The sequence below is a fragment of the Pochonia chlamydosporia genome, chromosome 2 (genome assembly GCF_001653235.2).
Source record: "Pochonia chlamydosporia 170 chromosome 2, whole genome shotgun sequence".
In the NCBI taxonomy this organism is placed as follows: Eukaryota; Fungi; Ascomycota; class Sordariomycetes; order Hypocreales; family Clavicipitaceae; genus Pochonia; species Pochonia chlamydosporia.
In genome coordinates, this window is record NC_035791.1 from 5,223,257 (window position 1) to 5,250,957 (window position 27,701).

Here is a 27,701-nt window from a genome sequence, read left to right on the forward strand (position 1 = left end):
AGTTGTGGTGTTTGAGTTAAAGTATTTGATCTGAATGATCTGAATGCACGATGGAATTAAGCTTGTTAAATAGTTTAGACCACTGAATAGATGAGGCCGTCATCCACGCGTTTGACGAACAGCTTCGCTCGAATGCTACTCAATCGGGTTAGGGTTAGCGTGCCAAGACTCACGATGGCGTCTGCTGCTCTCCCGTCGCGGCAGTCTCGAATCTCGAAATTCAGACCAGTTTGCATCGAATGGAATGGAGGCGCTGCGAGTTGGGCGTACAGGCCAAGTGGGACGTGACGAATCGTCGGGCTGTGCATGGATACTCCGTAATTAGAGAGCGTGACTTGTGGGAGATGTGGTGAAGTGCCGTGGTGCCCGGCTTTGGTTTGTGTAACTGAATCTGACTCGTCTGCGTGGGAAATGCTTCTAGAAGTTTGATTGCTTCGCCTGCTGACGAGGTGGTGTGTGGCTTGTGCTGGTGTACGTAGTATAGAGCTAGATTAATTGAAATTATCTATGTATACTTTGGTTGGGTGTTTGGGAGGAATAGATCCGGATTGGGCGATGATCACTGTTACATGCCAGTCGGGATATTATTGCGCGGTATTGTGCGGTAATACCCTGTACAGAATGCAAGTGCCGAATGTAGCGGCCGTGTAAGTCGAGAGGCAAAATTAAAGAAATTTTTAAAAATGTCATCTTATATTCATCATGAAGAGTACTTTGTGAGATACCGGCAAAGTGCCTGCATGTCCCGGAGTTTAGATGCCTCGGATTTAGATCCCCGCCATCCGCATCCCACCAAAGTCAAGCCATCAAGATATCAATCTCAACCACATTGTAGCACCTAACATCAACCAAAGACATCCCTCTCATAAACCAAATCAGCATGGTAAACCGCGGCCGCCCCTCAAAAGACTGCGCCCCATGCAGAAAGCGAAAACTCCGGGTACGCAAACCACCAACCACTTGACACTACAACCTCATCTCCCATCTCACAACCTCATCCATCTAACAATTAATCTCAGTGCGACCTCCACCGCCCCCAATGCGGCCAGTGCCAACGCGCTCACCTCTCCTGCTTCGGCTACCGCAACCCCCAAGACCTCATCTTCCACGACCAAACACCCTCCATCCGCGCCAAAGCCCAGCGCAGCATCCCCAAACCACCACGCCCATCATGGACCATCATCGCCCGCCACGACTTCCTCACACACTACGTCTCCGGCCTCTCGCGCAGCTACGACATGCTCGGCCCTCTGTATAAAGCCACCCGTCAAGGCAGTCACCTCGATGTATCTGTGGACGCCGCGAGTCTAGCCTTCATGGCGGTCCGGCACAGCAATGCCTCGAATCTACTGCATCTAGCTGCGGAGCGGTACGTCACGGCGCTACAGCTCGTGAACAAGGCGCTTACGACTCCGCATCAAGCTGTCGGAGATGATACCCTCCTAGCGGTGCTGTTGCTAGACCTCTATGAGAAGCTGGTGTGTAGGGATGCGCACTCAGCGACCTCGTGGTTGAGACATATGAAAGGGGCGATTGCGCTGATTGAACTCCGGGGGGAGAAGAACCTGTCTACGGATATTGGGAGACGGCTTGCGCAGAGATTGTACACATGTTTGGTGATAAGTTGTGGTGTTGCTGGTGTGAGAGTGCCCCCTGAACTGGACTATTTGAAGCAGAGTCTCGATTCGTATGAGCAGGATCCGAAATGGGGCGTCACGACGCTTAATGTCCACGCTATTAATCTCGTTACTGATATAAACGAGATGGATCCAGGGGAGATTGTCGTCCAAGCGACACGATTAGACGACCAGTTTCGACAATTACAGGCGTCTTTACCTCCGAAATGGCATCCCAAGCGGATCCTTCGCCATGAGAGCGCTTTGACGGACCAGTTTATTCATGGAGATGGCTACGACGTGTACGACAACTTATTCTACACGCAGGTCTGGAACGTGATTCGCATCATGAGAATCCATCTCCACATCCTCACACAGCAACACTCCCCCTCCCTCGAAGCACAAACACAATGCACACAATTCATCGAAACCAGCATAAACGAAATCTGCGCCAGCGCAACACAATTCCTCACCCCAGACACAACCTCCAAAGGCTTCTCCCTCCCCCAATCCCTACAATGCTACACGCTCCTCCCGCCGCTGTACCTCGCCGCCTCCGTCTCCCGCACCCCATCCACACGAACATGGGTCCTCAGCACATTACAATACATGGCCCAAGGCGGCCTGGAAATGGCACACCGCACTGCGCAACTCCTCCAAACGCCCACCACTTTCTGGGACTTATACGCCCAACTGGGGAGCTATGCGTTCGCCGCGTGATTACAGCTTCCCCTTCCACTTTTCCATCAGTTCTGCCACCCTCGTCCGTGGACTCCGCCCGTTGACGTATCCCAAAAACGGCATGCCGACCTTGTACCCCATCATGGCGACTAACTTCGGCGGAATATCATCTAGCTTTTCCCAGTCGACCGCAAGTTGCTGATTCTCCAGCTGCCGCATCCAGGGCTGGCAGTACTGCACTGTGAGTGCTAGCCGTCCTTCAGACGAGGTGTTCTCCCCGCCGCCGTGCCACAGCGTGCCTATAAAATACATTATACTACCGGCAGGCATGACCACCGACTGTGCTTCTGAGCGTTTGGGCAGCCTGTCGCCCCAGGTGTGTGAGTCGGGGATAATGACTGTCGATCCATTTGTTTCTGTATACTCATCCAATGCAATCATTATAGCCTACACCATCAACATGTGTCACCAAAAGAGAGAGCGCGAGAGAGTGAAAAACATACCGTTCCAAAAGGACGATGCGGCCTCGGCACAGTAATATACTCATCATCGTGGTGTAAACTCTGCGCCTTCTCCCCCGGCCGGATATTAATGCTATGAAACGCAGTCACGAGGTACCCATCGTCGAGGAAGTGGTCATTCAGCGCAAGGACAGCGGAGTGAAGCGCAAAATTGTCAAACACACGAGACTTGTTGAGGAGGGCGTAGATGCGCTGCGTCTGAAGGCCCTCGAAGGGATTGCGGCCTGCTTCCACCGCGGGACCGGCGTCGGGTGTGGTGGATAGTCGTGCGAGTTCGGCTTTTGCGTCGGCGATTTGCGACGGGGAGAAGGCGTTGGGGATGATGACGTAGCCGTGTTGGTTGACGTGGTCGACGTAGGTTTTTATGTCACGACTTGTAAAGACTTTTGCCATTTTTATGAATTTCTGGATGTCAATGCTGGTGATTGTTATGTTGTTGAAAGGCGCTCTGGAGTCTGGAGAAGAAGTGGATGAGGTGAGATGGGTTGCGGGGGTGGGCCGAGGCATCTTTCTATAAGACATGATATGGCTTACACACTACACACCAGACGGATAATACAGGATAATACATGTCCGAATTAGCCGGATGTATCCGGATATTATTTATTTCATTTACTGATCTTGTGTAACGATTATGCTGAGACAAACAAGCCAGGCTGAAACGCGGTGCTACCATAGTCCCAGATATCTGGCCCATGTCGCGGGGAGCACCGAGTACCCATTATCCCACGAAACATCATCTCCACTGATCATTCAGGGTTCCGCTGCTATTGCATCCCGTAGAAGAGGTCGCACTACGGTTAGGGTCGCTCTCCCAAATGACGGTTCCGTCGTTCGTCTTCTTGATGTACTTGTAGTCAAAGTTGGTGGCTGCGGGAAGCTTGATCTTGGCAGTCCACAGAGGGTTGCTGGACGTATATTGCGAAGCATCCAGGGGAATAGCATCAGCGGGCGACCAGTTCTTCAGTTCGGTGATGGAGCCCACGACGAAGATGCTCTCTCCGGGGACTGTAGTAACTTTGACGTTGAAAGTCATGGTGGAGTCGCAGCTGGGAGGCGCCTCGCAGACCGCGGGAACAGTATTGGAAGTAGGCTCTCCCCAAGACGGCGGAACAACACCGGAGCGGCGTTCAATAGCCCCGACGAATGATGCGTAAGACCAGGTCAGATGTACTGCAGACTTGGGCGCTCCGGTTTCTCGGTCAAACTGCTCAGCCATAGAGCCGTCTGCTGGGGTATACTGCTTCACCACGTTGATAAAGTCGTCTCCGTATGCCGTGACCGCCTTGATGACTGAGGTAAAGGTGTCAGAGTTCTTGGCATAAGTGCCCGTGGCAATGCTTGGTACGAGATCGCGGAAGAAGGGCAGAGACATGGCGTCGACTTTGATGGAGCCAATCTTTTGCCACTGATAGACGGCAGCGTACATCTGCTCAGCGGCTGCCATTGTAGCGAGGTACCAAGGGTTGCCATTGTAGTAAACATCTTCCGAGTAGCGTCCTACAGCAGCAGCCTTACCAGCTGTTCGGCCCTTGTTGACGGTGTAAATAGTACGGAAGGAGTCCACGACAGCCTTGTGGTTTGCCAACGCTCGAGAAGAGCAGGGCTGGAAAGTGGCATCGGTGCATGCGGCCGCAGGGTCAAACGTGTGAATGGACGAGATGATGGAGTTGACATCCTTGCCGACCCGGCCATCGTTGACGTTAATGTTGGAGTCGACGTAGCCATTGGCCCAGAAGCTCTGAAGGAAGCAGAGAACTCTGGGCGCGTTGGTTTCGCAATCTGGGCACTGCTTGTTGAGAGCCTTGGCCAGAGCAGCGCCTTCGACCAGAGCACGGTACGAGGCGGACAGGGTAAAGAAAGATGATCCGTTCACTTCTTCCCACAGATCGAAGCCAGTTCGGTTCCAGTACTGGACGGTGTAAGCAAGATCCTTGGCAATGATTGGCCACACCGTGTTTGTAGCTTCAGAGGTTCCGCCGTTAGCAATAAGCCAGTTGGCATAGATGGTGAGAGCAGTGGCTCGCAAAGGAGGTCCGTCGCGCTGTGGTCTACCCCAAGATCCTGTGAATGCGGTGAGATCAACATGAAACTTGGGCTCTCCCAAACCGCCAGAGTCTGGCCCGCCAGAAGGGTTGATGACTCCCTGAAGATGGGCCTGAGCCGTAATGTACTGCTCAATCTTGGGCTGCAAAGACTTGTTTCCGCCGATAAAGAGCTCAACCAAGACTTTGAAAGTCAAGGCAGAGTCTCGACTCCAAGTGTACCAGTCTATGCGACAGATCAGTCTTCCATACTTGGATAGGCAGCATAGGGCGAATACATACAGTCTGGATCCGACTTGCTAGGGCTGGCTACTACAGCACCAGCTGCCGCGCCCTGAGCTTTGGATCCATCTGGGCCGATATTGGCCAAAACACCCTTTAGAGAAATGTCGTTCTGCTTGGTGATGAAGGTGTTCAAGTCGTCCCTGCAAGAAAGACGGCGGCGTGCTGCAACCCCATCCAGCCACAAACCCGCCACAGCCAGGGCACCAAGGAGATTCTTGTACATTTTGGCTTGCCTCTGACAACAAGTGGATAGTTTTCCAAGAACGCGGCTGGTACAGTCTCTCTCAAGTCCTCATGTCGATAACAAACCAAGGGTGTGAAGCCCTTTTAACTGCAAAACTTTCGACCCATAAACATTTCAGATGCTTTGTTTGTGGTTTGCCAATGTACCAGACATGATGTAGTCATTTGACTGTTCATGCCCATCGCCCCGCTTTCTGCAGCTCGCTTGTAGTCGTGGACTCGTGGTACTGGGGAGATCGGTCCGTTTCCCCAGCTCTTTCTGGGCACCTCCTGGGCACCTCCTGGGACGGGGATGGGTCTACCGGATTGCTTATTGAGCCAAGCCCGAATGGTGAAGCTGAGCAAGGCCAAGGCTGGTGCTTCATGTCCTTTTCGGGGCAGAGTTTATCGGGCCTTTGGAGCCTCTCAGTCCACTCTAAGCGCGTGGATGCATGGTAGATGTGATGCCGAGTGATGAAATCTATGCCGAGTTGACAGGGTCAAGACCAACCACAACGCTTTTCTGCACCTCCCGCCTACCGTTTTGGTCGATTCGTCCGGTGTTGACGATTTTCATCCAGGGACGAGGGCGATCAGTCTGCCAGGGTCGTCGGACCGACACAGCTAACGAGGTCAAGCTTTCAACCCCATGGGGCTTTTGTTGACGCTGACGCAAGTTGGTCTGGCTGGCTGGTCTGGTCTGGTCTTGTACAGCATGCAAAACACAGATTTGTAGGAGCCGGCAACTGCCGTCACACCAGTCTGGGTGGAATAGTCTGTGGATCGAATCCAGCTCTCACATCTTACCTGTCGATTTCGCGCCGTGACTAGTTCGACAGTCGGTCGACGACGGGGTAATTGCGGGTCAGGACTGTGGCCTGCTTTAGCCGAGAAATAGCTTTCATTTACACGTGCCTGAAGTTGCTCTCTTTGCAGTGAAAATTTGCAACTTGCAAAGTCTTGGCTGTCCGCTCTAACCGACATAGTGCGAAACGGTGGAAAATGTTGGAGGGACATGGAGATGGCTGTGGACGTGGATGTTGAGAGGAGGTAAATATTTCGGACCGAAATGGAAGGCACGACACAGCTTGAAATGCCTGAATTCAACGGCCCGATCAACGGCATAAAACCAATATATCGAAGACTTGATGCAAGATGGAAGATCGATTCGCAAATTAGTCTATTTTGATTTCACGAATACGAAGACCAAATGTTGCAGCAATCCGGCTGAACATGTCATGATTACAACCATCATAGGATCAAGGAGAAGTTATGTATTGATTATGGAAATCCAATATTATTCTCTGCTATTTTGACTTACTGCAGAAACTCGTACTCTTTTCTCGTTTCAGGATATGGCTGTCCGACATCCCAGCATCCATTTGGTTATCCTAACAAGCGTCATATACAAGTTGACAGATGTAAAGGGGAGACGTAAAGGGATCTTCACAACTAACATTGCATGCACGGACAAGCCATTGATTTCAGCTAAACCTATGTCATGACCTAAAGGGCCGACTTCAGCTGAAGTTTGTGTCGGACAGATACCATTGAGCAACTCTAGAATTATACAGAAGTCTCACCGGCGGCAGACACAGATACCAGTGTCAGCTCAGATTCAGGAAATGCTTGCGAAAATCAGAAACAAGTTTTCGTCAAGGTGGTGTTGTGAATGACGACACCCTCATCTTACCTCTCGATTGCCAATCTTTCCGGACGCATGATCCTATCATCAACCACTCCGGGAGCTTTATTCAAGCTTTCCCTGAGATTTCCTAGATGCCAAAATTTCTCCTCTTACACACGGCAGTAGGTCATATTCCTATAAGCAGTATTACTGTGGTGACGTATATGGAGTCAGGCAATGAAACCGCGGACTCCTGATCCATTGTACTGTAGACTGAATCATTTGCAACATGACACAATCGTTTAGTTGCTATAAATGCGAGTGGTGTTTTTTTATTTATCCAAGTTCGTCACTATCATACACGCTACCCTCCATTGCTCGCACCATTCCCAGAAGGATTGTGCACATATCGGTACAACTGGCTAGACGAATCTTTCAACAGTTTCGCAGGAGAATCATGTTCCACTAGCTCACCATCTGCCATAACTGCCACAGAGTCAAACTTTTCTATCCCCTTTAGCGTGTGCGTGATGACAATGACAGTCTTCTCCGGAAGGGACTTGAATATACAGTCCATGACTGTGTCATGGCTATCTTCATCCATGCTAAACAGCTTCATGTTAGATGTTTACACAGAAGGCACAATCAATGTCAGTTACAAATCAACTCACCCGCTTGTTGGCTCATCCAGCACGTAGACCGCCGAGCCCCGAAGCATCATCCGTGCAAGACCAATAAGTCTCTGCCAACCCATTGAGAAGTTACAGTCCTCCCACTTGCTATCTAGCATGGAAATGACGCCGTCTTGTATTGAGACTTCAGGAGTCACTTTCTCAAGGGCCGTACGAATGTCGTCGTCGGTACGTCTTTGTGATGGATCCAAATTACGCCGTACGGTTGCCATTCCGTTGCTGAACGTCTGTTGTGGGTTTCCGACAAGTCGTGATCGAAGCAAGTTGTTGTTTACATCAGACAGATTGATGCCATCTACACTGATGGAACCTCTAATTATCCGAATGAGACCGAAAAATGATTGCATAAGTGACGTTTTACCACTGCCGGTTCGGCCCAGGATCGCCAGCTTGGTGCCACTTGGTATTTTCAACGACACGTCCCGAACGACTTCTCGATCGCTATAACCCCAAATTAGCTACTATAGAACGTGATCCTGCATATATACGCACCCGTATGCCAGTGTGAGATCATCAAGTTGCACCTCCCCTCTTGCAGGCCATGACAACGGAGGATCTCCAGTCAAGCTATTCAGCTGTTCCATTGCCGTATTCCTAATGTAATCAAGAACACGTTTCATCGCACCCATCGAACTCTCCAAATTAGTCCACGATTCAATAATGAGCTTGATATCGTCAGTGAGCTGAATGGCATTCAGTAGCGCAATACCACCCCACGCAACACTCCCACTCAACAACGGCTCGTTCCCACGATCCAGCTCACCCGTGCTCTTGAAACCGACGAGTAGAGATGTAACGAGCAAGATGATGAGAAGGTTACCAAGAGCCAGCTGGAGTCTTAGCCAGGATTGAAGCGATCGAAAGAGATACGCAGGTCGTTGTGAGTGGTAGACGATGTCGGACATGCGCACCATCATCGAGTCGTTGAGGCTGAATGCGCGCAGGGTGAGTCTACCGTCTATGCTGGACCCAAGGGCAGACATGATTGGGGCGTGTGCTCCGAGCTGCATTGTACGTAGTTGGACTGAGGTGACGAGATAGTGTTTTTGTAGCATCCATAATGGGGGAGCTAGAATTGCGGCGAGGATGAGACTGTAGGGAGCGCCTAGACCGATTAAGAGGAGGCCAATCGTCATTACCGAAACACCTGGCTATGTTAATGAGTTGGTCGATGGGATTTCTGCGCAGGCTCTTACCGATGGTGAAATTGATGAAGCCAAATGGAAGTTGAAGGTCTGTCTGGGAGATGTCTTGGGTGAATCTAGGTGGGTGAGCGGATGCTATAATGGGAGGTTCATGAAACAAACCTATTGATGATTTGGGCCTTGGTCTTCTCAATTACAGAGGCAGGGGAGCTGATGAATCTGTTAGCACTTGGCTGCAGCAAGTCGAGGAAAGCGAAACGAACTGCAAAAAGGTGGCAAACATGTTCTTATGGATATTGAGGCCGCTGTCCCGCATCATGACTATGAAGAAAAGCCTATTTGCACACATTAGATCTTATTCTGACGTTTCTCTAGAATTGCTAGACGAACCAGATGATGAATAATAGAATGAAGAAACAGGTAAACGTCAACGCTGCATACACTCCCACATAGAAAGCGGAATCAACATCATCGCTCTCCTCGTACGCAGACGTCCAGTACGCAAGCCAGAGTGCTATATTGAACGTCAGCATTGACTAAAGCTTGCTTCAGGACTAAATCAACATACCGGAGCCTCGGAAAAGAATTGTCCATAAAAGACAACCAATCACGAGGGCAACCACATTGAACCAAGAGCCAAACGATCTGAAGAACTCGCCATATTCGCCAGTAATGTCCTGCAACTTGGTTACAGCTTCTGCGGGTGGAGTGCTAGTTCCAGATAGAGTCGTATCCTCCTTCTTGGATGGTTCATCGGCAGCGTCATCGACGGAATTGTTCCCGATGCCGGGTATAGATGAGGAGAGGGGGTTGTCCACAACGAGGAGCTTTCCAGAGTCTATTCGAAGGACGCTTGTTTTCTGATAACTTGCCACTGCGGGAGGAACTAAAGATAATTTGTTAGTTAAATCCACAAAAAGCTGGTCGAGATGTGGCTAAGTACCAATGGTGGATGACATCAAAACAGCAATATCCGGCCGAGTGTCGAGATATCCACCTTGTCCAAATATGCTCTCCGAAATCTGTGCAGTAGTAGTTCTATCTAAGCCGGTGAAGATTTCATCGAGAACCAGAAGCTTTGGCTCAGCATACAGCGCGCGAGCCAAAGCCAGTCTTACTCGTTGGCCGCCACTCAACGCCGAGCCTTTGGCATCAACAATAGTATCGTCACCTCGTTCCTGTTTCAAAAAGTCCTGAGTTAAGCAGCAGCATTTAAGCACGCCAAAATACAGCGTTTGGTCAAAGGCTTTGTCGAGTGTGATTGTATCGCGGAGTGATTGATCCGGGATAAACCATGGTGTTTGATCGCAGTAAGCTAGGTCGGTGGTATGTAAATCCACATGTCCGGCGTGAACTTGTGCCTCGCCCAAAACACACTTTAGAAGAGTGGACTTTCCGGATGCTGAACTCCCGGACACGACATGGACTTGGCCAGGCGCAAGAGTGAGGTCGACGTCGTTCAAAATCGGCTTGTCTGCCTCCCACCCAATTGTTGCCCCATCCAGTTTCAGCACATAAGAGTCATCTGCGCTATCGCGGAATGTTTCGTTTGTGGATTCACCTGTAGCAGCTAGGGTTCGCCTATTGATGAAGAATGCGTCGCTCGCATGGGTGTTGATGTAGTTGGAAACACGCTTCCAGCTAACAATTGCTGAGACGAGAAATGGAACCTGTTGAAGAGTACTTAAAAGAGGACCAATCATGACTTCCAAGATCGATAGAGATGTAAAGAGTCGAGTGTAGTCGAGTTCGGCACCACTGGTAAGAGAGAAGAAGCCAAATGCCGCCAGGACACAAAACGATTGCAATGACAAAGCTACATTGTGTGTTAAAGTAAGCAAATATTGAAGGATAACGGAGGACATACCAACAACCGTCACCACCATCAGCGTGCGCCGAAAATTGACTCCTCGCTGTATCTCATTCTCACGACATTGAGTTACCTGCTCAGCAGTCAAGTCTTGCAGACCGCCAATGCGCACATTTCGTACATCCGAAACAAGCTGCTTCATAGCCTGGATGCGCTTCTCATTCGCTGTCCGCATAGCCCTCTCGCTACGAGCAAGCATCGGTCCCATGAGGATAGGCAGAAGCACGCCTAGGATTGCAAATCCCAAAGGGGCCATGAAAGCGATGCCAATTTGTGCGTACAGCATAACAGAGGCTACTACCACGATCACGACGCCTGAAAACACGTCGAATAGCACTTCTGGACCTTGGATGATGGTAGTGACGTCTGTTGATGCATAGACGAGCGCTTTCGAACTCACGGTGTCGACACTGTCGGTGCCTCCTAGAGGGGCTAAAGATCTTTGGAACACTTTGTGGAGGAGGAATGAGCGTAGTCGATAGTCGATTTGATCGGTGAAATGAGATGCATGCGCTTGGAACAAGGCAATTGCTGCTTGACTATTACTCCTTAGCAAACAAGTTGGTTCAATGCAATTTTGTCCAAATTAGGTACTTACTCGAGAAACATGGCTACAATAAGCCAAAAACCGACGTAGGAACTACCGCTAGAAGTCAAGTGGTTTATAATCTCCCCAATGATCAGAGGCTGTCCCAGTGTGGCCACAGCTCCCAGTAACTTCAGTATCGCAGCGCAGACATATTGAAGAAGCGCTCTCCGGTAAAACTGGCGCGCAACTTCTGGAGCCGAAACGGCCTTGTACTCGCGGTGAATGGCATCCGGATGGTAATCCAGGGGCTTCAAGTCGTCCTCAGTGAGGGTAGTTGACTTCCCAAACGAGAGTAACTCCCACAGCCAGCCAAAAAGCAACTTGCCAATGGTGCTGCTGTGGTATTCATCAGCTTGGACGACACCTTGTTTCTTCGGCAGCTGAGGCACTAATGCTTCGAAGATGATATAGATCAGCGAAACGGCGGTAATGGCGATTTGCAGGCCGACCAGGACAAACTCAGTTGTGTACTGAGCCAGCGCGGACGTGTATAATCCCAGTGTGACGATACGGAATGTATCGAGAGCTGTGGTGAGTAACAGGTACAGCCCTGTGATTCTGGTATAGCTGGCGGGTTTTCGCGAGTAGAGCAAGAATAGTATCAATGTTGCAGATGGCCGCACGATATATGTCGGCAAACCACCCGCATGGTGGAAGAGTTGGCGCGGAGGGAGCAGGCAAAACACCACCAATGATGCGATATGTAAGGACAGTAATAAGCTGAGAGTGACCTATGGAGATATCAAGTTAGTCGTGTCGTTAACCCCAGCCCCCGGTTGCAAATGTCAGAAATGTTTGACTTACAATGACCGATCGCCGACGGCGAATTGAGCCAACTTCAGCTTTCTTGGACGACAAGACATTCAACAACAGAAGCAAAACGATGAGCGCAGCCGCCGGCGACGCCGCAAACACTACATCAGCAAAGAAATTGGAGACGAAAACGGGCTCATTGGATGCTGTCGCCAATGTAACCTGGCTCCATGACACGGCGATGCTCCCGTGGGAGTCGTTGTCAATGGGAAACATGGCGGATCTGGTTCGATTACTTCTCTCCCAAGTCTCAACAGACTGGGCAAGGTCAAGTCACACTTGGGAGAAGAGTTTCCAATTATGCCAGCAGCTCAATTGCGAACCATGCTTATGCTCGTGAATGGGCGACGCGTTACCCGAGAACACCAGGCCACCAGGCGGTGACGGAACGCAAGACAAAGCATGAAGAGGCTCAACACAGCTTACGAGGCATGTGCGTATTATCGCTGATTGCATGCAGACCAACCTATACTTGGGGGGCTAACTCCAAGGCAATGAACCACCATGTCCAAACTCATGATTCGTCCTTGTACATCTTCTCCGCACGTTGTCATTCCGAATCCGTTGGGCTCTGCTTTCTTCTCCGCACAGGTTTACAGCTTTCCTGGTCTTTGCTCCAAATTGCTCAGGTGCCTCTGAATTTGAGACATGCAGCCATGTTGCGCGCAAAGATTCGAGGCCCCAAGTGGTACATTACCCGCGCGGAATATGCTCGTTCAAGCATTACCATAACGGCTCACTTGATCTGTCCAATGGCCAGGATGATGGCGTAGACCAATGCAAGCCAAAAGGGCTGATCTCACCCTGTCAATCTTGAGCAGCTTCCTGATTGAGGGCCGCCACAATTTTTGGGGTTTCTAGCTTGATCTGTGAGGCTTGAGGCTGTGATCTGGATTATTCTGCAACATAAATTGATCTAATTCTGATACATTTTTTCATCAACCCTGGTAGAAACTCAAGTGTGGATGATTACTCGTGATATCTGCGAGATTGGGTCCCTTGAAATTGGTCAACGCGGTGCCGTTTCCGTGTGCATTGTGAAGGGCGACTGCGAAACCATCCAAATCTGTCAACAATGCAGAACAAATATGTGAGGGGGATAGAAAATGTTACGGACAATCGTGATGTTTATTCTTAGACGCCTTGTGATCGCTGCTAGGTCAAGTTATATGATGGCCCATCTCAGCAGTGTCGCCATCATTGATCGGAGAACACAATAGAGACTCCAGAAAAAGACGGTTCGCAACTCTAGAAGTATTCCAATTGCATGATAATTGATCTCTTGCCGGAATAGTGCGCAGAGCCGCTTGAGGAGCTGGCTTCTAAGAATAGCAGCCGGGATTCCGCCTTGGCACCAATACGCCGTGTAAAGGGACGGTTTACAGTTGGGGGTCAAAAGTGGTTAAACGTGGCAAACGTATCTCATGTCGCGCTATGCGCCGAGCCATATTTAGATGTGTTAGTGTATACTTGGAGATGGGCAAATACTTTTTACCACAGGCTGTACATGCCCCCAGTGAACAACTCATGGTGCTGTTGCCGTAGGTCGAGGTTGTACTAAAGTTAGCCAAAGATTTGCCTTCAATTTCCCACTGCCGCTCGCTCCCCGGACCTTTATGCGTTCATTTGGTAACATGGATAAAGATGAAGGTGGCTGTATACATGTATTGACTAATGTGGAGGGGAGTCAAGAACCGAACTATTGCGAAGGCTCTATTCCCACAGATAGTGAAGTAGATGGAGATGGGACTTGGGTATGGAAGCAGAAGTTGGATCGCCGGATTTCCAAGCATACACGTACCGATGCCGGTCAAGTCCCAGTATTCGACATGAAGACAGAGGTCCTGGAGAGGATGGTTATTTCTGGAGGATCAAGGCTAACTTGCTTGTGGGAACACACGGGGAAGCAAGCATTGACACGTATTTGGCCAGAATAATCCTGATATAACGAGTCCGCAGATACTGCTCCAACGACGTTACGACAAAAGGACAAAAGATGCTTCAAAACTCTGAAAAGTGACTAATTTCTCGTGCTGCTAACGAAAGACTGTCTGTGAGGTCGTGAGACAGAGCAAAGGACTGGGAAATGGCAACATTGACATGACGAGCTGCTTCTCACGGGGGGCACTCAAGGAGGAGATCAAATGAAACCAAGCGTAGATGTAGATACTAAGCTAGCTTGACGGTCTGTGGTAAATGTATTTGCTCATGGCCAAGAATACACAAATCAGCTCAATATATCCAAGTATATACTAACACATCTCAGTATGTGTTAGCATATAATGCGATCCGCGATACCTTTCTCTTGTTCAAACCAGACACTTTTGACCCCCACTGTAGACCTCACAAGTAACAGACTCACAAAGGTGTAGCATGCTCCAATCCGTTTTCATGTTAAGATGCCTGAAATTCACTATTATACACCGTCTCTGCATCGCACACCAGACAATTCCTGCACCCTGCACGCACATCACCATTGAATGCATCAGACTTGACCACACAGCGTTCAATTGCCACCAAACATGCCCCGTCCCCTCATGTCCTTCTGGTGCCAGAACTGTACCAATTGTCCCCAGCCTTCAGAGCCCGCCAGGCTACCTAACTACTTCAGTAGGTACCTCAACTAAGGTCAACGTAGGTACATATGTAGGGTCAAGACCAGACTCAATGGCTTCCACCACATGCAAGTAGAACGCCTGGCTCCTCGGGCCATCGCTTACTTAGATGTCAGTTTCACTAGTTCCATGAGGAGCGTGTGCATACACTCTTCGTCATCTTTGAAATGCAATGGCTGTCCGGTGTAGACCATATCCTCGGACTTATAAATGAAGTCACACAGATCGTTTCGACCAGGTACGAGTGTGTAGTACCGCGAGTAATGTCCCACCGTGACAATACCATACATGTACTCCTTCTTTCCTCGATTTGCATGTCGGGCTTGGATCATGTAATCAGTGAGCTGTTTCATTGCCTCAGTCCAAACAGCACCAGAGCCCTCATCGCTGACACGCTTGTCCTCAACTAGGATAACCTTCTTTGGGACGCCATTATGGACATATCGGACGGCGAAATCAGCTTTCGTTTTCGTTTTTCTATCCGGGCTTGCCTGGGCCTCGATGGCGTAGTTGTTTTCGACCCTGAAGTAGAGTTGCAGGATGTTGTTCCATAGAGCATCCACGGCATTCTCCAAGGAATTCTTGGTGAGTTCCTTGTACAGAGATTGGATAGATGGCCACCTCATGTACTTGAAAGGGAATTAATTAGCTTGCGAAGATGAGACAACTGTGACGCACTTACACCCCACTCCTTGACCTCATCTTCGGCCCTGGCCTTGCCTTTGCCTTTATCGTTGTGTTTACCCATTTTCCCGGGACTCAGGTTCAGTTGCAGAAGATGATTCTTGATAAGATGGAAAGTCGTCTTGTGTTGCAAATCAGTCTCCGAGATGCAAGCAGAGTAACTCCTTATATAGCCCGACCCCGTGAGGCTCATTGCATTCTCGGCCAGCTTGAATGGAGTCTGGTCGAATTCACCTCGGGCAATAGGCGCTCTCCAGGCCGTATCAATTCCATACGCTCCTGTTCGCGATTTGATGGGTCGAGTTGGCTGCCTAGAGGCCGCAGCAGCATTGGCATGGCCTCCTGCAGATTAATATGGCCCATTGCCGCGCGCTTCAACGTTCCCTCTATCAATTTGATCCAATCATACTCAGCCGGTCAGACCCCAAATGCCAACTTTGCTTCCCCCGCCCCGAAATTTTCATGCGGCGACATTAACATTGGTGAGTAAAACAGCACAGGTAACATGAAAGCTTGGGCCGGCCAGGCCAGATGAAATGACCCCCAGCCTCTGGCGACATCGAAGAAGTGGTCAGCGTTACGCCCACGATCGGTCGCGCCAGTCGGTTGTTTGAAGTCAACCTTTGAACCTTGAAATGGTCGCATGGCCATGGCCAAGATCAGCGCCGTGCAAATTGACACGTCTGGTCTGGTCTGGTCCCTTTCATCTTCTTCTTGGGGGTCAAGTTGTTTCAGCTCAAAACACCACCAGCGCCTAATCTCCAAGTCTGGCGGCTCGTCTGGCACTGGATGTCTGGTCAAGTTGCTAAATGCGGTCAAGTCAAGTAGCACCAGTCGTCAGTGCACTTGTGCCTTTGATGTCAGCACCACCAAAATCTGGCAGCGTCAATAACTTCAATCTTGGCTGATTATGTATTATGCACCTGGCCGGCGACGTGCAAAATTTTGGTCCGGTCTGGTAGCCGCATGCCATATACCCTCACTACTGGTGTTTCTGTCTTGCTTTATAGCTTCAAATGCTATTCTACTTATTGCCATCAAATAGCTATAGTCGGTGCCTTGTTTTTATTCCATTGTCAACATTAAACCACTTCCGAAATTGCCCCCAGAGATATGATTGTATTCTCATGCTGCCGACGATTAGTGAATGCGGCCTAAGGCACAGTCTAGGCGCATACCTGAGTCCAATAGAGCCCAGTTAGGGTAGATCCGTCAACCAACGTTATGGCTCTTTCAATCTCAAGGGGGCCGTTACGCTGGACTGTCTTCTCCGGCATCGATGGGAAGTGGCATGAATTTCCGTAGTTGGTCGAAATCTAGCTCTGGTTAGATGGAGCAAATGCATGATGGAGTTAACAACCTGCCTTAAACGACTGCAGGACCCCTGGGTTGTAGTACCACAATGTCGCGTTGGGATATGAACACATATAAATTGTCAGAGAATCAATCTTCTCTCCACTAGGGCCGTCAATCTTGAAGTGAATAGGTTTGTCGAATTCGGATGGCCTGTACCTCCCTATTTTGCGGCATTCCAGAGGGACATCTTCGCTGTTGTAGTGAAACTCTATAGCCCCGAGGTCGAAGACTGATATTCCAGTCAACAATCTCAAATACTTGCCTGCAGGTCCTCCGAACCTTGTCCAACAGACTGGGTCAAATCTAGATATGGCAGTATCTCTTGCTGTAAAGCCGCCTTCGTTTAGATATAGGCTTGCGTCGGGAATTTGAGGGTACCAGAATGCCGAATCGCGCAGACTTTTTTGGCCCGGACGAATGCAGCCGTTGGCTGCCAGGCTGACCATCTTGTAACCCTACGTTATTAGAACGGACTTCCTAAAGAGAGAGGAAGAGAGAAAAAATAAATAAATAGAAAGGAGCTCACATCAAATCCGGCTTTAATGTCGGTTATAGGTCCCGCAAACTTGAGGCGTTGCGTCTTTGGAGCGTTATCTGGGGAGCCAATCCATTGTGATTCTTGGTCACCATTCAGAATGCACTGGATAGCTTGTACACCTCTTGATCCGACCGCTAGATTAAATCCAGTAAGACATTTGGCATTCAGAACGCGCTCGTCATCTGCCATGTATCCTAATCGAATGGTTTCACCCCGACTTAGAAGGAAACCAATGCCCGTGATGTATGTGTCATTTCCAATCTGAATGAGCGAGAATGCTAAATGAGACAGTTGATCCCGAGGGATGTGTACCTGCTTCTCGCGAAGTTGCCGGCACCCTCCACGAAAGCCGTGGTCCGGTTGCTGGAATCCGGGCCGTAGGTCTCCGGCCGCTTGAGGCCAATCCGTTTTAATCACGTTGGTGATGGATGATGATGCGGGCTCAAACCACTCCAAACGTAGTATCTGCTTGACGGTTTCGACTAGTTGCCAAATTCTCCGGCGATTCTTCATCCCAGGTGAACCATTCGCGGTGCGGCGGTAGATCCATAGCCAGCTGCGTGGCATTTCCCAAGTTTGTGCCTCGAAAACCCAGGAACGATCAGCATTAGGAAGGAACCTAGAGGCCCAGAAGCTTTGGGCATTAAAGATAGGGTAGAATGATGAGGCAGCCAATCGAGCGTTTAGATAGTCAACTGTAGGCAGATGATGCGAAATACAACTAATTATTTCCGCAGGAAGTTTAGTAAAGACGTCAGAGCGTCTTGTCACAACGCATATCGCTTCGGATTCGGGGACATCCAGCGATTCAGGCGCTTCGTGAGGGAGTCGCTGGATCTCTGGTACAACGAAAGGGTTACTTGTCACGAAGTCGAGTTCCTGGTTAACAAAGAGATCCTCCCAAGGATATGACTCCTCATCTGCTGATATCAAACCACCGAAGTCGTGACCCCAAGTAACGCAGCACATCTCAATGGAGAACGGCAGTGAGCGGCAGGCATCCAGTAGACGTCTCTGAGGGATTGGCCTCGGTGAATAGGCCTGCTCTAGAAGAGACCAACACGCTTCATGGAAAGGAAACCCATGCCGGCCATTGACCGGCGACTGACGAATAACTCCGATTTCGACTCTGGATTCCGAAGTGTCCCAGCGTGCGCCATAGTCAAGGGGCGCTTCCAAGTGAATAGCTCCGGGATCGTTGTGGAAGCCCACCCCCGTGACTTGGACTTGCTCATCGATTGAATAGACTGGTTATGATTAGCTTTGGCATGGGAATGATTGTAAGAGACCTCACGGATGCGGAACTGGAGCATCCAGCCAGAGTCATCGCTACCGCCATCACGGATATCGTGTCCACAAAGGACGCAACAGTGTATTACAGGACTCATTAGAGAGATTCCATTCGACTACGCCTTCGTCAGAGACGAAAAGATGGCAAATGTGGAGGGTCAAAGACGGCAGAAGATTTCAGTTGACAGGCATTAGTTGAAGCTTGGTGTGCCTTGGGAGTCTGGAGTCTGGAGACAATATTGAACAGAGATGGCAGGCTTCATGTTTCACATTGAAGTGAACATTGAACATTGAATCAGACAGATGACTGCATGTGGCTCAAGGTTTCTTTCTGGTGGCTCGTGCGTGGTCCACAATGCCTAGTGCTGCCTGGCACGGCCACTGACCCCATTGACCAGACTTGACTTCAATCACCACTTGAGATGATGTCGTCACCCTGGCTGTCGGGGGCTACCAGACAGCTCCACATCAAAACTACCACCACATCTTGCTTTCAACATTGGCAAGCTGAACTTCTGCATCGCCAGAGTGAGTACGGAGTATTGCGGGATGTATTCGCATGATTGGCTGCCCTGTTAGGGCTCGGGCGTCTCGAGGTCATGGTTCTACCTACCAGTCGACAGGTGTATCAGGTGGACAGGTGGACAGGTGGTCGACTTGCGATGGCTCGATTGAACAAGGGGTTCTTGACAGGCTGGTTTCCAATTTACATCACAGGCGGCACAAATCAACCTCTTGGCCCCGCGGCATTGCTCACAGTATTCCTCCGTACATCGATCTAACCTTACAAGCGCCCCAAAGTCCTTGGTCGTCGCGCCTCTTCCGCAAAAACTTCGCTCCTTGTGTTCGACGAATAATTCAACTGTGGCTTGGCTTGGGAATCGAGTAGAGAAAATGGAAACACCTCTGCGGACTTCTCGCTGTAACATCGATGGCAAGTAGAGACCTGTATGCAGGTTCTCTTAGACCAGCCATGGCGGCTAGCACGAAACACTGAAGAGTTCGAACAATGTCCAACCAGACAACACCACCATGATGCATCCGCCACTGATGGTGTGTTGGGTCTTGTATAGGCACAGCCTTGTTCCAGAGCTGACTGGCCGTAGAATCTGCAACCCGTTGTAGGCTACCACATGCATGTGCGGGCGCTTAGATTCAGCTGTGAGTAGAGCCCGATGCCCAAGTCTATAACTGCATCCGGGTGGCTTCATATCCAAAGAAATGTTAGCAACGCAGCTACTCATTCAAAGCGAAGTCAACTCTCAGAAAAGAAAGGTTCTGTACTTGTCCAAAATCACCTGCTGCAATGACCGCAGATCATTCCGTCGGGGGCATCAGAGACGACATAACCAGGACGCATATGGAAGTTGGATCTACACGAAGCGTATACTCATATACGCCCCTCAACCCAGACGTCGATTGCACCAGGTTCGTCAAGATTCTGCCAGCAGAAGGCGATGATGCTACCATAAGATGCCAGTTGGTCGAAATCCCATTCGGGGATCGACCACAATACGAGGCACTGTCCTACACCTGGGGTGGTACCGAGAAAACCCAAAAGGTCGAAATCGATGGAGGCTATCTTGGTATTGGCCAAAATCTTTATGATGCTCTTTGCGTTCTCCGGAAACGCCAGAGCGGATGCGTGTACTGGATTGACGCATTGTGCATCAACCAAGATGATGTTGCTGAGCGGAACAGGCAGTTGGGCATGATGGCACAAATTTACTTCAGGGCGAGCTGGGTAATCGTGTGGCTTGGAGCCAAGTACGCCAAGTATCAAGACGAATTACCAGAGGGTGAAGCCAAAACGCCCGATGATTCTGTGGCATCTGACGAGAACACATCGCCGAATACGCAGCAGGACTGCGAGACCAGCAATGCGAACTCAGCAGAACATACAGAGCAGCGAGAGATGGTAAACGAGCTTTGCGCCGACGGATACTGGAAACGTGTATGGATAATTCAGGAAATCGGACAAGCAAGGCGACTTACAGTCTGCTTTGGCAACTTTGAGAAGAGCTGGGACGATTTCATCCATCTAATTACGATGCATCAGAAGGATGACGCAGGGCCAGTGAGACTACACCGGCTACGACAGGAAAAAGACGATGATGGATATGCTCTCACAAAGCTATTAAGCGACCATCAAGATGCTAAATGCCAGGATCCAAAAGACAAAGTTTACGGGTTGGTCGGACTGGCTGGTGATGCGCACGGATTCCCAATGGACTATAATAAATCTTTGTACCGGGTTTGGTCAGATACCATGGAGTTCGTCAACCGACGCCGTCTTGTGAAAGGCAAGAAATTTATTCCATTTGGTAGACTAGTGAAGCGATTGCTCATGGGAGATGACTGTTCGCCTTGGGGCCAAATTAACGGGCTGAATGCCGATGACGGAGAAGAAACCGAAACCGAACTAATCGATGATTCAGTCAAGGAAAATAGTTGCAAAGTCTTCACGATGACGGGCTCTGCGTTTGGAAGTATTAGTTATCTCGGGCCTTCAACGTCCGAAATTGTCGCAGATCTGTCCAAAGCTAAGGATTGGGGTATGTCAATGCAAGCCCTGTACAGAGATGACTTAGGCAGTGCACGCCGTGAGAGCAGGATGCTTATCCGAACAATTCTTGACGCGGACGATGGCCAACTTTCCAACTTTTGCCACAACCATGTAAGTTCGGTCGTATGGGGAGATGGTCTACACAACGCGATGCTCCTGTACGCTGAGCGCAATCTCCCGCGCCACAACAACGGAGATCCTGGAATTTCGGCCGACTCTGATAGCAGCTCAGCCCGCTTGTACCAGGCTTGCAATGGGAGTGGGGGAGACGGGCAGTGGAAGATGGGCGTTGTGTCTGCCAGGGCGCAAAAGGGCGATATATTATGTTCAGTTGATGGGGTGAGCAAGGCTGTAGCTGTACGGGCATACAGAACGGCTAATTTCCAGCATCCTCGGTTTCGGATATATGGTACGGCGAGAGTTTCGGAACTTATGAATGAAGCGAGTGAATGTGGCAGACACCCTGATTGGCACCAGGGTCTGGACACGACTTTAAAGATGGATGCTCGGACTTTGTTTGTACTTTTGGCATAGTTGCTGTACTTGAGTTACGTGTATCGATCCATGATGGGTTGTTTTTTGTTTGTTCGACGGGGGCAGAGTTGCGTTTTGTATGTCAATCTGGTTATAGCGGTTGCCATTGTCCATGTAATTGAGCGTTAGGCTAAACCAAGCAGAGGATTTAGTTTACAGAATCTGAAAGTGTAACACAACTAATTCTTGTACAGTAATCGAATTCACAATGTATCCGTCTCTTAACTCAGCTCGGAGTCGGCCGAGATTGGCCCACCAAACACTATGACTCTTACGAGTTACGACCACATCAAAATGGACTCAATCCATTGTGCAGCACGCCTTTCCAATGACAACCAAACACAAACAGCAAAGAAGCCGTTTTACCGAAAACTCGCCCTATTATTGGGCTAAAATAAGCTAACGGATATCATCCTAAGCAACCTCCTCCAAAGACTAACTGTCTACTTACCTTGTCATTTTCCCAGGTGCCGTCATGCACAACCCAACTCAATGCGCAACGCAAATTGACGGTGCCAATTCCTGTATTCTAATCGGCGCACTCGCCCCATTAAGTCCACCAGGATGGGTTGATGCAGGCAAGCAGCTCCTCGCGGGCCTCGAATTGGCCGTCCTCGAGGTCAACCGTTCCGGCGGCATCTCAGGAAGGCTCCTCAAGCTCCTAGTCAGAGACACGGCGGCAGATGCGCAAAAGGCTGTCAAAGCGGTCGATGAACTCGTTGGAATGGGCGTAGTCGCTTTGGTAGGCGAGTATCACAGCGTTGTTGCGCGTGCCATCGCCACGAGAGCCGCAGCCATTGGCATTCCGTATCTGTGTTCATCTGCCGTCATTGACGAGCTTCAGGTTAATGACTGTACTTCTGGCATCGATGAGACAACAAAGACAGACTCGGTGGCTCGTCTTGCACCGGCGCAATCTCATGGCTGGAGTATCTACGCTGACTTTCTTCTCTCTGCGGGCCACAATTCCATCGCCGTTGCTGCTGATCCGTCGAGCGTCTACTGGAGATCTGGGAGCCGTATCCTGCGAGAGAACTTTGCTCCGCGTGGAGGCTCAGTGATTGAGTTGGACGTTCGTGAGCTGACGCCTACGACACTTTGTGATGAGCTTGTTCGTCAAAGAGACAATGCTCGTGTCTCGGCTCTTCTCTTATTAGTTGGGCATCCGGAACCAGCTGTCTCAATAGTTAAATCCGTGCGCCGCGATAAAAGACTCGAAGGCATCACGATTGGTACTCCAGCTGGACAGGCTGAGTTTGCTGAATGGAGCACGTTGCTAGGAGATGGAGGCGCCGCGATCCCTTTCCTATCGTATCTGCCGGAGAGACTCAGTCCATTAGGGACACGAGTTGAGGCAGCTCTGTTTGAGAAATTGGCTACTAATGCCTCCTTTGTCGCCTTTGAAGGATACGATACCATTCTCGTTCTTGCTGAGCTGCTGCGTACTCGTGGTGTCGAGAGGACTGATACTCCCCCGCCTTGGTCACAACTTAGTGTTCCAGGCACACGCGGGCAGATTTCATTCTCTAGGGTCCCTGGTATAAATATTTGGCAATGGGCATGGCCGCCTGTACGGGTTGTTGATCGGGAACCTGGGCAACTTGGCCGACTCCGGATCCGTCATGTTGGCAAGGCGGAATAAGCTTGTAAATGGCAAGCATTTCAGCAGTAGCAGCATTTATGGATGTGAGACCAGATCCGGCCGGGGCTTCTTCAGACGTCACTGCTCTGTGTAAGGGATTGTTGGCACGTAGATCTAGGCATATCCAAAAGAGAATATAGCTCAACTATTCCTATGCTACTATGGCAGTTTACAAAATATGCGGGTCTAGGAAATGCCAGAATACCTGTCGTCTTTCGAGCCTTCTGTCGTTTACTCACTTTGGGGACGTGTTTCTTGACCGGTTTCGTTGAAGCGCCTTGTCAGCGACCTCTTCTAAGACCTGCACATACATGAAGCGCTCAGCTATGGTGGCTATGCTTCGAACACTCCCTCTGGCGAACCGGAACATTACCATCTCTCCGCCTCGTCGCCTTCTTCTAATCAGGCTGTACACAAAATTTCTGCATCTGTGCCCTACTGCAGAGACGCTCCTTGTGTGACACCTTGACGTACCAGTAACCTCATGGGAGGCCTACACTCAGGTTTCCACCCGTTCATGCAGTACCATCGCTGAAGATATGGTCACAGTTTGACATAAATAGGTGGATAGACTCCAAGCACATCCATGCGTTCACGGAGTTTTCGCGCTCCTAGCCCCTCGTCTAGGTTGAACATTGAAGCATCATGGATGGAATCAGTGCGGCCGCCAGCATCATCACCATTTGGGATCTCACAACCAAAATCGCCCACTTTGCAAAGTCGATCCAGGATGCACCTGGGGCATGGCGAAAGTATGCCGACGGCCTCCACGCAGTTGCTTGTGTAAGTTCTTAGCAGTCCTATTGCTCCCGGGGACTAATACGCTGATGCTCGCGATTCAGATTCAGTCTGTACTGCAACAGAATTTGGATACTTATCCCCATCTCACCGCTCTAACGATCGATGATGACGGGAAAAAACGACCAATTGTTGAATACATTAACGACAGGTTATCGGTTGTGAGAGACGATGCGTCTGCTCTTTTGAAGCGGTACGATCCAACAGCGCACAAGAGGGCGGGAACAAAAGGGCGAATTTTCAAATGGATCGTTCGCAAGGATAAGGCTATTTCGTTTGTGCTACATCAGACCCAAATCGAACACTTGATTGAAGCGGTTGATCATGCGCAATCGTATCTTCATTTTGTTTTGCCGTTGATCTTGATGCACACCTCAGAGTCTTGGTAAGAAAGCCATCACGTTTTGTGGAATCTAGCAACAGGAATTTAGCTAGTGCGGTGTTGACGTGTTGCAGGCGAGAACAATCAGGAAATCTCCTCCAATCCATCTGGAAAGAAGTGCGCAAGTCGGGTACTAGACTCGATGAGTTGAAAGATGACGGCAATAGGATGCGAGATGTCGTACTCGAGGTTGTTGCGAAGCAAGAAGAATCGCCGGATGACGCCAGTGTCAGAAACGTCATGACCCGAGAACAGACTCTGATTGTCAAATCCTCCAAGTCTCGCCATTTCGCCAAACAAGCAAAACGTCGAGTTCGTTCGGCCACAAAGTCGGTCAAGGAGTCCTTGAGCCGAGCCTCACCTTCCAACGGATCCTCTCTCCATACCCAACCTCATACGAACCCAGCGAATGGGCTTAGTGAGGATGAAGACGCAGATCAACATGACTCTGACGATGAGTTTGACTGCGCAGATATGCAAACCCTCCAGGATGCCTCGGGCGAATCGTTGATGGAGGCTCGAGCAGGTGACGACGACACGACGGAATATGGGTTCGTTTTTGACAAAGAGACGGGCAAAACATTCCAGATTCCTCTCAAGTCTGCGGGTTACGAGCTTGCCCTCAGCCCTACTACAAACAGCGGCGGAATTTATGACCATATTTCACACGCCGCAGCCACGGTTCGAGCCGACGAGTTCCTAGAGTCTCTGCCAGATGACCAGTGGGAGGTCGTTAAAAACGGACCCATAGAAGGAGCCATAGAGATGGCGACGTCGAATTGTTGCACGGCAAATATAACGGACGCCGAAATGATGACAACTCACTCTTGGGTGTCATTAGAACTTCGTCCCAAGTCGGACATCTTCATTGCCGCTACTGTCTCATTGGAAGCCTGCAGAAATCAAGAGTCTGAGAAGTTCCTGTTTTGTATCGAACGAATTACGGCAACGACTGAAGGCCAGGTTTTCTCTATTGTTGTGCCCTGTTCCGTTCGAGGGCGCCTCAACTGCAAGCATATTACCATTGAGGTCGAGGATGGACCAGCCTTCTCTCAAGAATTGCCGTTTCGGGTAGAGTTGGACTCTATTGAGCATGTCTCAAGCTCTAGTGACGATGAACTTGATGATGTATTGAGTTCACGAAACGGCATGCTCGCATTGTTTGCCAGATGTCGTTTCGGATGTCTCCATACGGTGGTTGAGCACGAAGATCATGAGCAATCGGGATGTGCACATCGGCATAGATTCAATGGCGTGCCTCGTAACACATCTGTTCCGTCTGATGATTCCGGCAACGATACCGAAGTCGCTGAAACAACAGTTCCTGATGACCAAACCGCTGGGGTTAGCCTTCCCTTCCAACCTGGTCCTGGCGACGACCAAGACGCGCTCGAGTTGCTACGGAATGTCATATTCGACAGTGAGCTGCCAAATCCCACCGCAATCGACTTGAACATGCTCTTTAAATTCACATCCCTCGCGGTCAAGTATGCAGATGCAGTTGGGCAGAAGCCTTCTCGACAGGCAAGACACTGGGTGCAGTCTCTACGACCATCTACTTCATTTGACGGAAATGCGCTTACCTGGCTTTGGATCATGTGGAAGCTTCAGCTGGGAGCAGAGTTCAAGACGCTCTCTTCGATCATTCAGCGGGAAGCAAAAGAGCCCATTTCAGAACTCCTGGATCTGCGTGGAAACCCCATACATGAGGCGAAGTTCTCGGACCGACTTCTGAGTATGTCTTGCCATTTATATTCCCGAAGCATTATTAACTTGACTCTAGATTTACTCGGTGCACCACGGTCCGTCGCTTTGTCGCGAGTTAGAGACACGATATTGTCCGAGATGGAGTTACAGCGGCAATACCATCAGAGGGGTAGACAGGGGGGTGAAAGCATGCTTGGGAAGTCAATTGTTTTAGAGCCCTCGCTCATCTTTGGCTATCTGCAATTGGAATATGAGACGTGGCTCTCGCCACAGAATGAAGCCAGACACGGGCAAGATTTCCCAGGCGCAAGCTTTGTCGACGTACGCGATGCGGTTCTCAAAATGAACGACCTGAGAGTGTGGAAGATCAGTACCCTGTCATCAGCAGACAAGATGGATCCCCGTCTCGCCATGCTTTCGATGCTTATTCCTGTTATAGGCGCAGAATTGCATGTCGAGGGTCTTCATTTGTATATCGACACCGATATCAAGGATAGACTGGTAGCGTTGGTTACGGAGTTGGACAATCAGGACTGGGGGGTCGATTTGGCTTCGATCACGCCATAGGTACGGCGAAAAATCAACATGCTAAGCGGCTAAGAGAGGTTTAAGGATGAGAATACAGGGTCAACGGTAACGGTCCTAGCGAGTATATTGACAACAGTCTAGGATGACTTGGCCGCATCTGAAGCTAAAAGAAGGAAAGAGAATGAAACAAGGTTAGCATAAAAGTTACGGCCGACGTGAGGGTTAGCACTTGAGTTCCTGTTGAGCTGAGTCGCATTCGGGAATTGTTTTATCAGGTTGCGTTCTGATGTGAGCATGCCCAACCACGGCAAGGTGGGCAATAATATTACATGATTCGATGGAGAAGATTGTCTTTTGCAAAATATCTATACCCATTCGTTTAAATAAAAAAGTAGAAGCTTCTGCAGATCTAAAGCTATACGTTCAACTCCACTGAGGCTTAACTCGAGGAGCAGTATGTATATGACTTGGCGTGGCGTGTGCTAGGGAGGAAGAGAATTCCTGGCCACGAGCATCTTTCTATAGTATTGGCGACAAGCAACCTCGCGTCCGCATTCTACAAGCAAGGTAAGCTGGACGATTCTTGGGAGGTTCCATAATGTGCGGCTGTAAACACATCCGCGATGTCATTGCTCAGCGATGATAAAGTCCCAGTGCCATTCGGTGTCTTGTCCCAAACTGCCATTGCATTGCAAACCACCTGCTCAAAGTCGCAGCCTTGTGTAAATCATGAAACTCAAAGAGACGGCTGTCGGATACAACTTGCCGAAAACACCAGGGTATTCCCGAATGAAGGACTCACGACAGGGATAATAACCTTCCAATAACCGTACAGATCTGCCCTGTCGGAGGTCCAATGTGGCATCGTAGGGATATTTCTCCCAGATATGGGAGGGACGGGAATGACCCAAAGAGGGAGGTGACAAGTTAGGAAGCGCTTGCAGCACGACAGCCT

The 27,701-nt window shown here is 49.9% G+C and overlaps 9 protein-coding genes across 9 annotated transcripts; 4 read left to right on the top strand and 5 right to left on the bottom strand.

Annotated features, from left to right (window-relative positions):
- Positions 1 to 880: 880 nt before the first annotated feature.
- Positions 881 to 2,336, top strand: VFPPC_03619 (C6 transcription factor; the record flags this gene model as incomplete). Its single annotated transcript, XM_018283100.1, has 2 exons — positions 881 to 940; positions 1,020 to 2,336. 2 exons carry the CDS (start codon positions 881 to 883, stop codon positions 2,334 to 2,336), a joined length of 1,377 nt encoding a protein of 458 aa, XP_018147834.1.
- A 26-nt stretch (positions 2,337 to 2,362) lies between these two features.
- VFPPC_15681 (phytanoyl-CoA dioxygenase family protein) lies at positions 2,363 to 3,211 on the bottom strand (the record flags this gene model as incomplete). Its single annotated transcript, XM_018293434.1, has 3 exons — positions 2,363 to 2,368; positions 2,427 to 2,744; positions 2,801 to 3,211. The coding sequence occupies 3 exons, from the start codon at positions 3,209 to 3,211 to the stop codon at positions 2,363 to 2,365; spliced, it is 735 nt and encodes a 244-aa protein (XP_018147835.1).
- Positions 3,212 to 3,554: 343 nt separating this feature from the next.
- On the bottom strand, positions 3,555 to 5,371 carry VFPPC_03620 (glucoamylase precursor; the record flags this gene model as incomplete). The annotated part of the gene is made up of 2 exons (XM_018283101.1): positions 3,555 to 5,089; positions 5,146 to 5,371. The coding sequence occupies 2 exons, from the start codon at positions 5,369 to 5,371 to the stop codon at positions 3,555 to 3,557; spliced, it is 1,761 nt and encodes a 586-aa protein (XP_018147836.1).
- Positions 5,372 to 7,361: 1,990 nt separating this feature from the next.
- Positions 7,362 to 12,322, bottom strand: VFPPC_03622 (ABC multidrug transporter; the record flags this gene model as incomplete). The annotated part of the gene is made up of 12 exons (XM_018283102.1): positions 7,362 to 7,602; positions 7,669 to 8,130; positions 8,182 to 8,836; positions 8,886 to 8,950; positions 8,997 to 9,044; positions 9,098 to 9,169; positions 9,225 to 9,348; positions 9,403 to 9,720; positions 9,778 to 10,650; positions 10,702 to 11,243; positions 11,303 to 12,024; positions 12,098 to 12,322. The coding sequence occupies 12 exons, from the start codon at positions 12,320 to 12,322 to the stop codon at positions 7,362 to 7,364; spliced, it is 4,347 nt and encodes a 1,448-aa protein (XP_018147837.1).
- A 2,500-nt stretch (positions 12,323 to 14,822) lies between these two features.
- On the bottom strand, positions 14,823 to 16,378 carry VFPPC_03623 (hypothetical protein; the record flags this gene model as incomplete). The annotated part of the gene is made up of 4 exons (XM_022428343.1): positions 14,823 to 15,350; positions 15,398 to 15,747; positions 15,954 to 16,179; positions 16,235 to 16,378. The coding sequence occupies 4 exons, from the start codon at positions 16,376 to 16,378 to the stop codon at positions 14,823 to 14,825; spliced, it is 1,248 nt and encodes a 415-aa protein (XP_022284633.1).
- A 109-nt stretch (positions 16,379 to 16,487) lies between these two features.
- VFPPC_03624 (F-box domain-containing protein) lies at positions 16,488 to 18,687 on the bottom strand (the record flags this gene model as incomplete). Its single annotated transcript, XM_022428344.1, has 5 exons — positions 16,488 to 16,535; positions 16,584 to 16,721; positions 16,788 to 17,216; positions 17,288 to 18,546; positions 18,594 to 18,687. The coding sequence occupies 5 exons, from the start codon at positions 18,685 to 18,687 to the stop codon at positions 16,488 to 16,490; spliced, it is 1,968 nt and encodes a 655-aa protein (XP_022284634.1).
- Positions 18,688 to 19,148: 461 nt separating this feature from the next.
- Positions 19,149 to 19,478, top strand: VFPPC_17486 (hypothetical protein; the record flags this gene model as incomplete). The annotated part of the gene is made up of 1 exon (XM_022429189.1): positions 19,149 to 19,478. The coding sequence occupies one exon, from the start codon at positions 19,149 to 19,151 to the stop codon at positions 19,476 to 19,478; it is 330 nt and encodes a 109-aa protein (XP_022285784.1).
- A 417-nt stretch (positions 19,479 to 19,895) lies between these two features.
- VFPPC_17485 (HET domain-containing protein) lies at positions 19,896 to 23,331 on the top strand (the record flags this gene model as incomplete). Its single annotated transcript, XM_022429188.1, has 2 exons — positions 19,896 to 21,564; positions 22,157 to 23,331. 2 exons carry the CDS (start codon positions 19,896 to 19,898, stop codon positions 23,329 to 23,331), a joined length of 2,844 nt encoding a protein of 947 aa, XP_022285785.1.
- A 645-nt stretch (positions 23,332 to 23,976) lies between these two features.
- VFPPC_03626 (hypothetical protein) lies at positions 23,977 to 26,785 on the top strand (the record flags this gene model as incomplete). The annotated part of the gene is made up of 4 exons (XM_018283106.1): positions 23,977 to 24,114; positions 24,174 to 24,514; positions 24,586 to 26,246; positions 26,295 to 26,785. The coding sequence occupies 4 exons, from the start codon at positions 23,977 to 23,979 to the stop codon at positions 26,783 to 26,785; spliced, it is 2,631 nt and encodes an 876-aa protein (XP_018147842.1).
- Between the last annotated feature and the right edge of the window lie 916 nt (positions 26,786 to 27,701).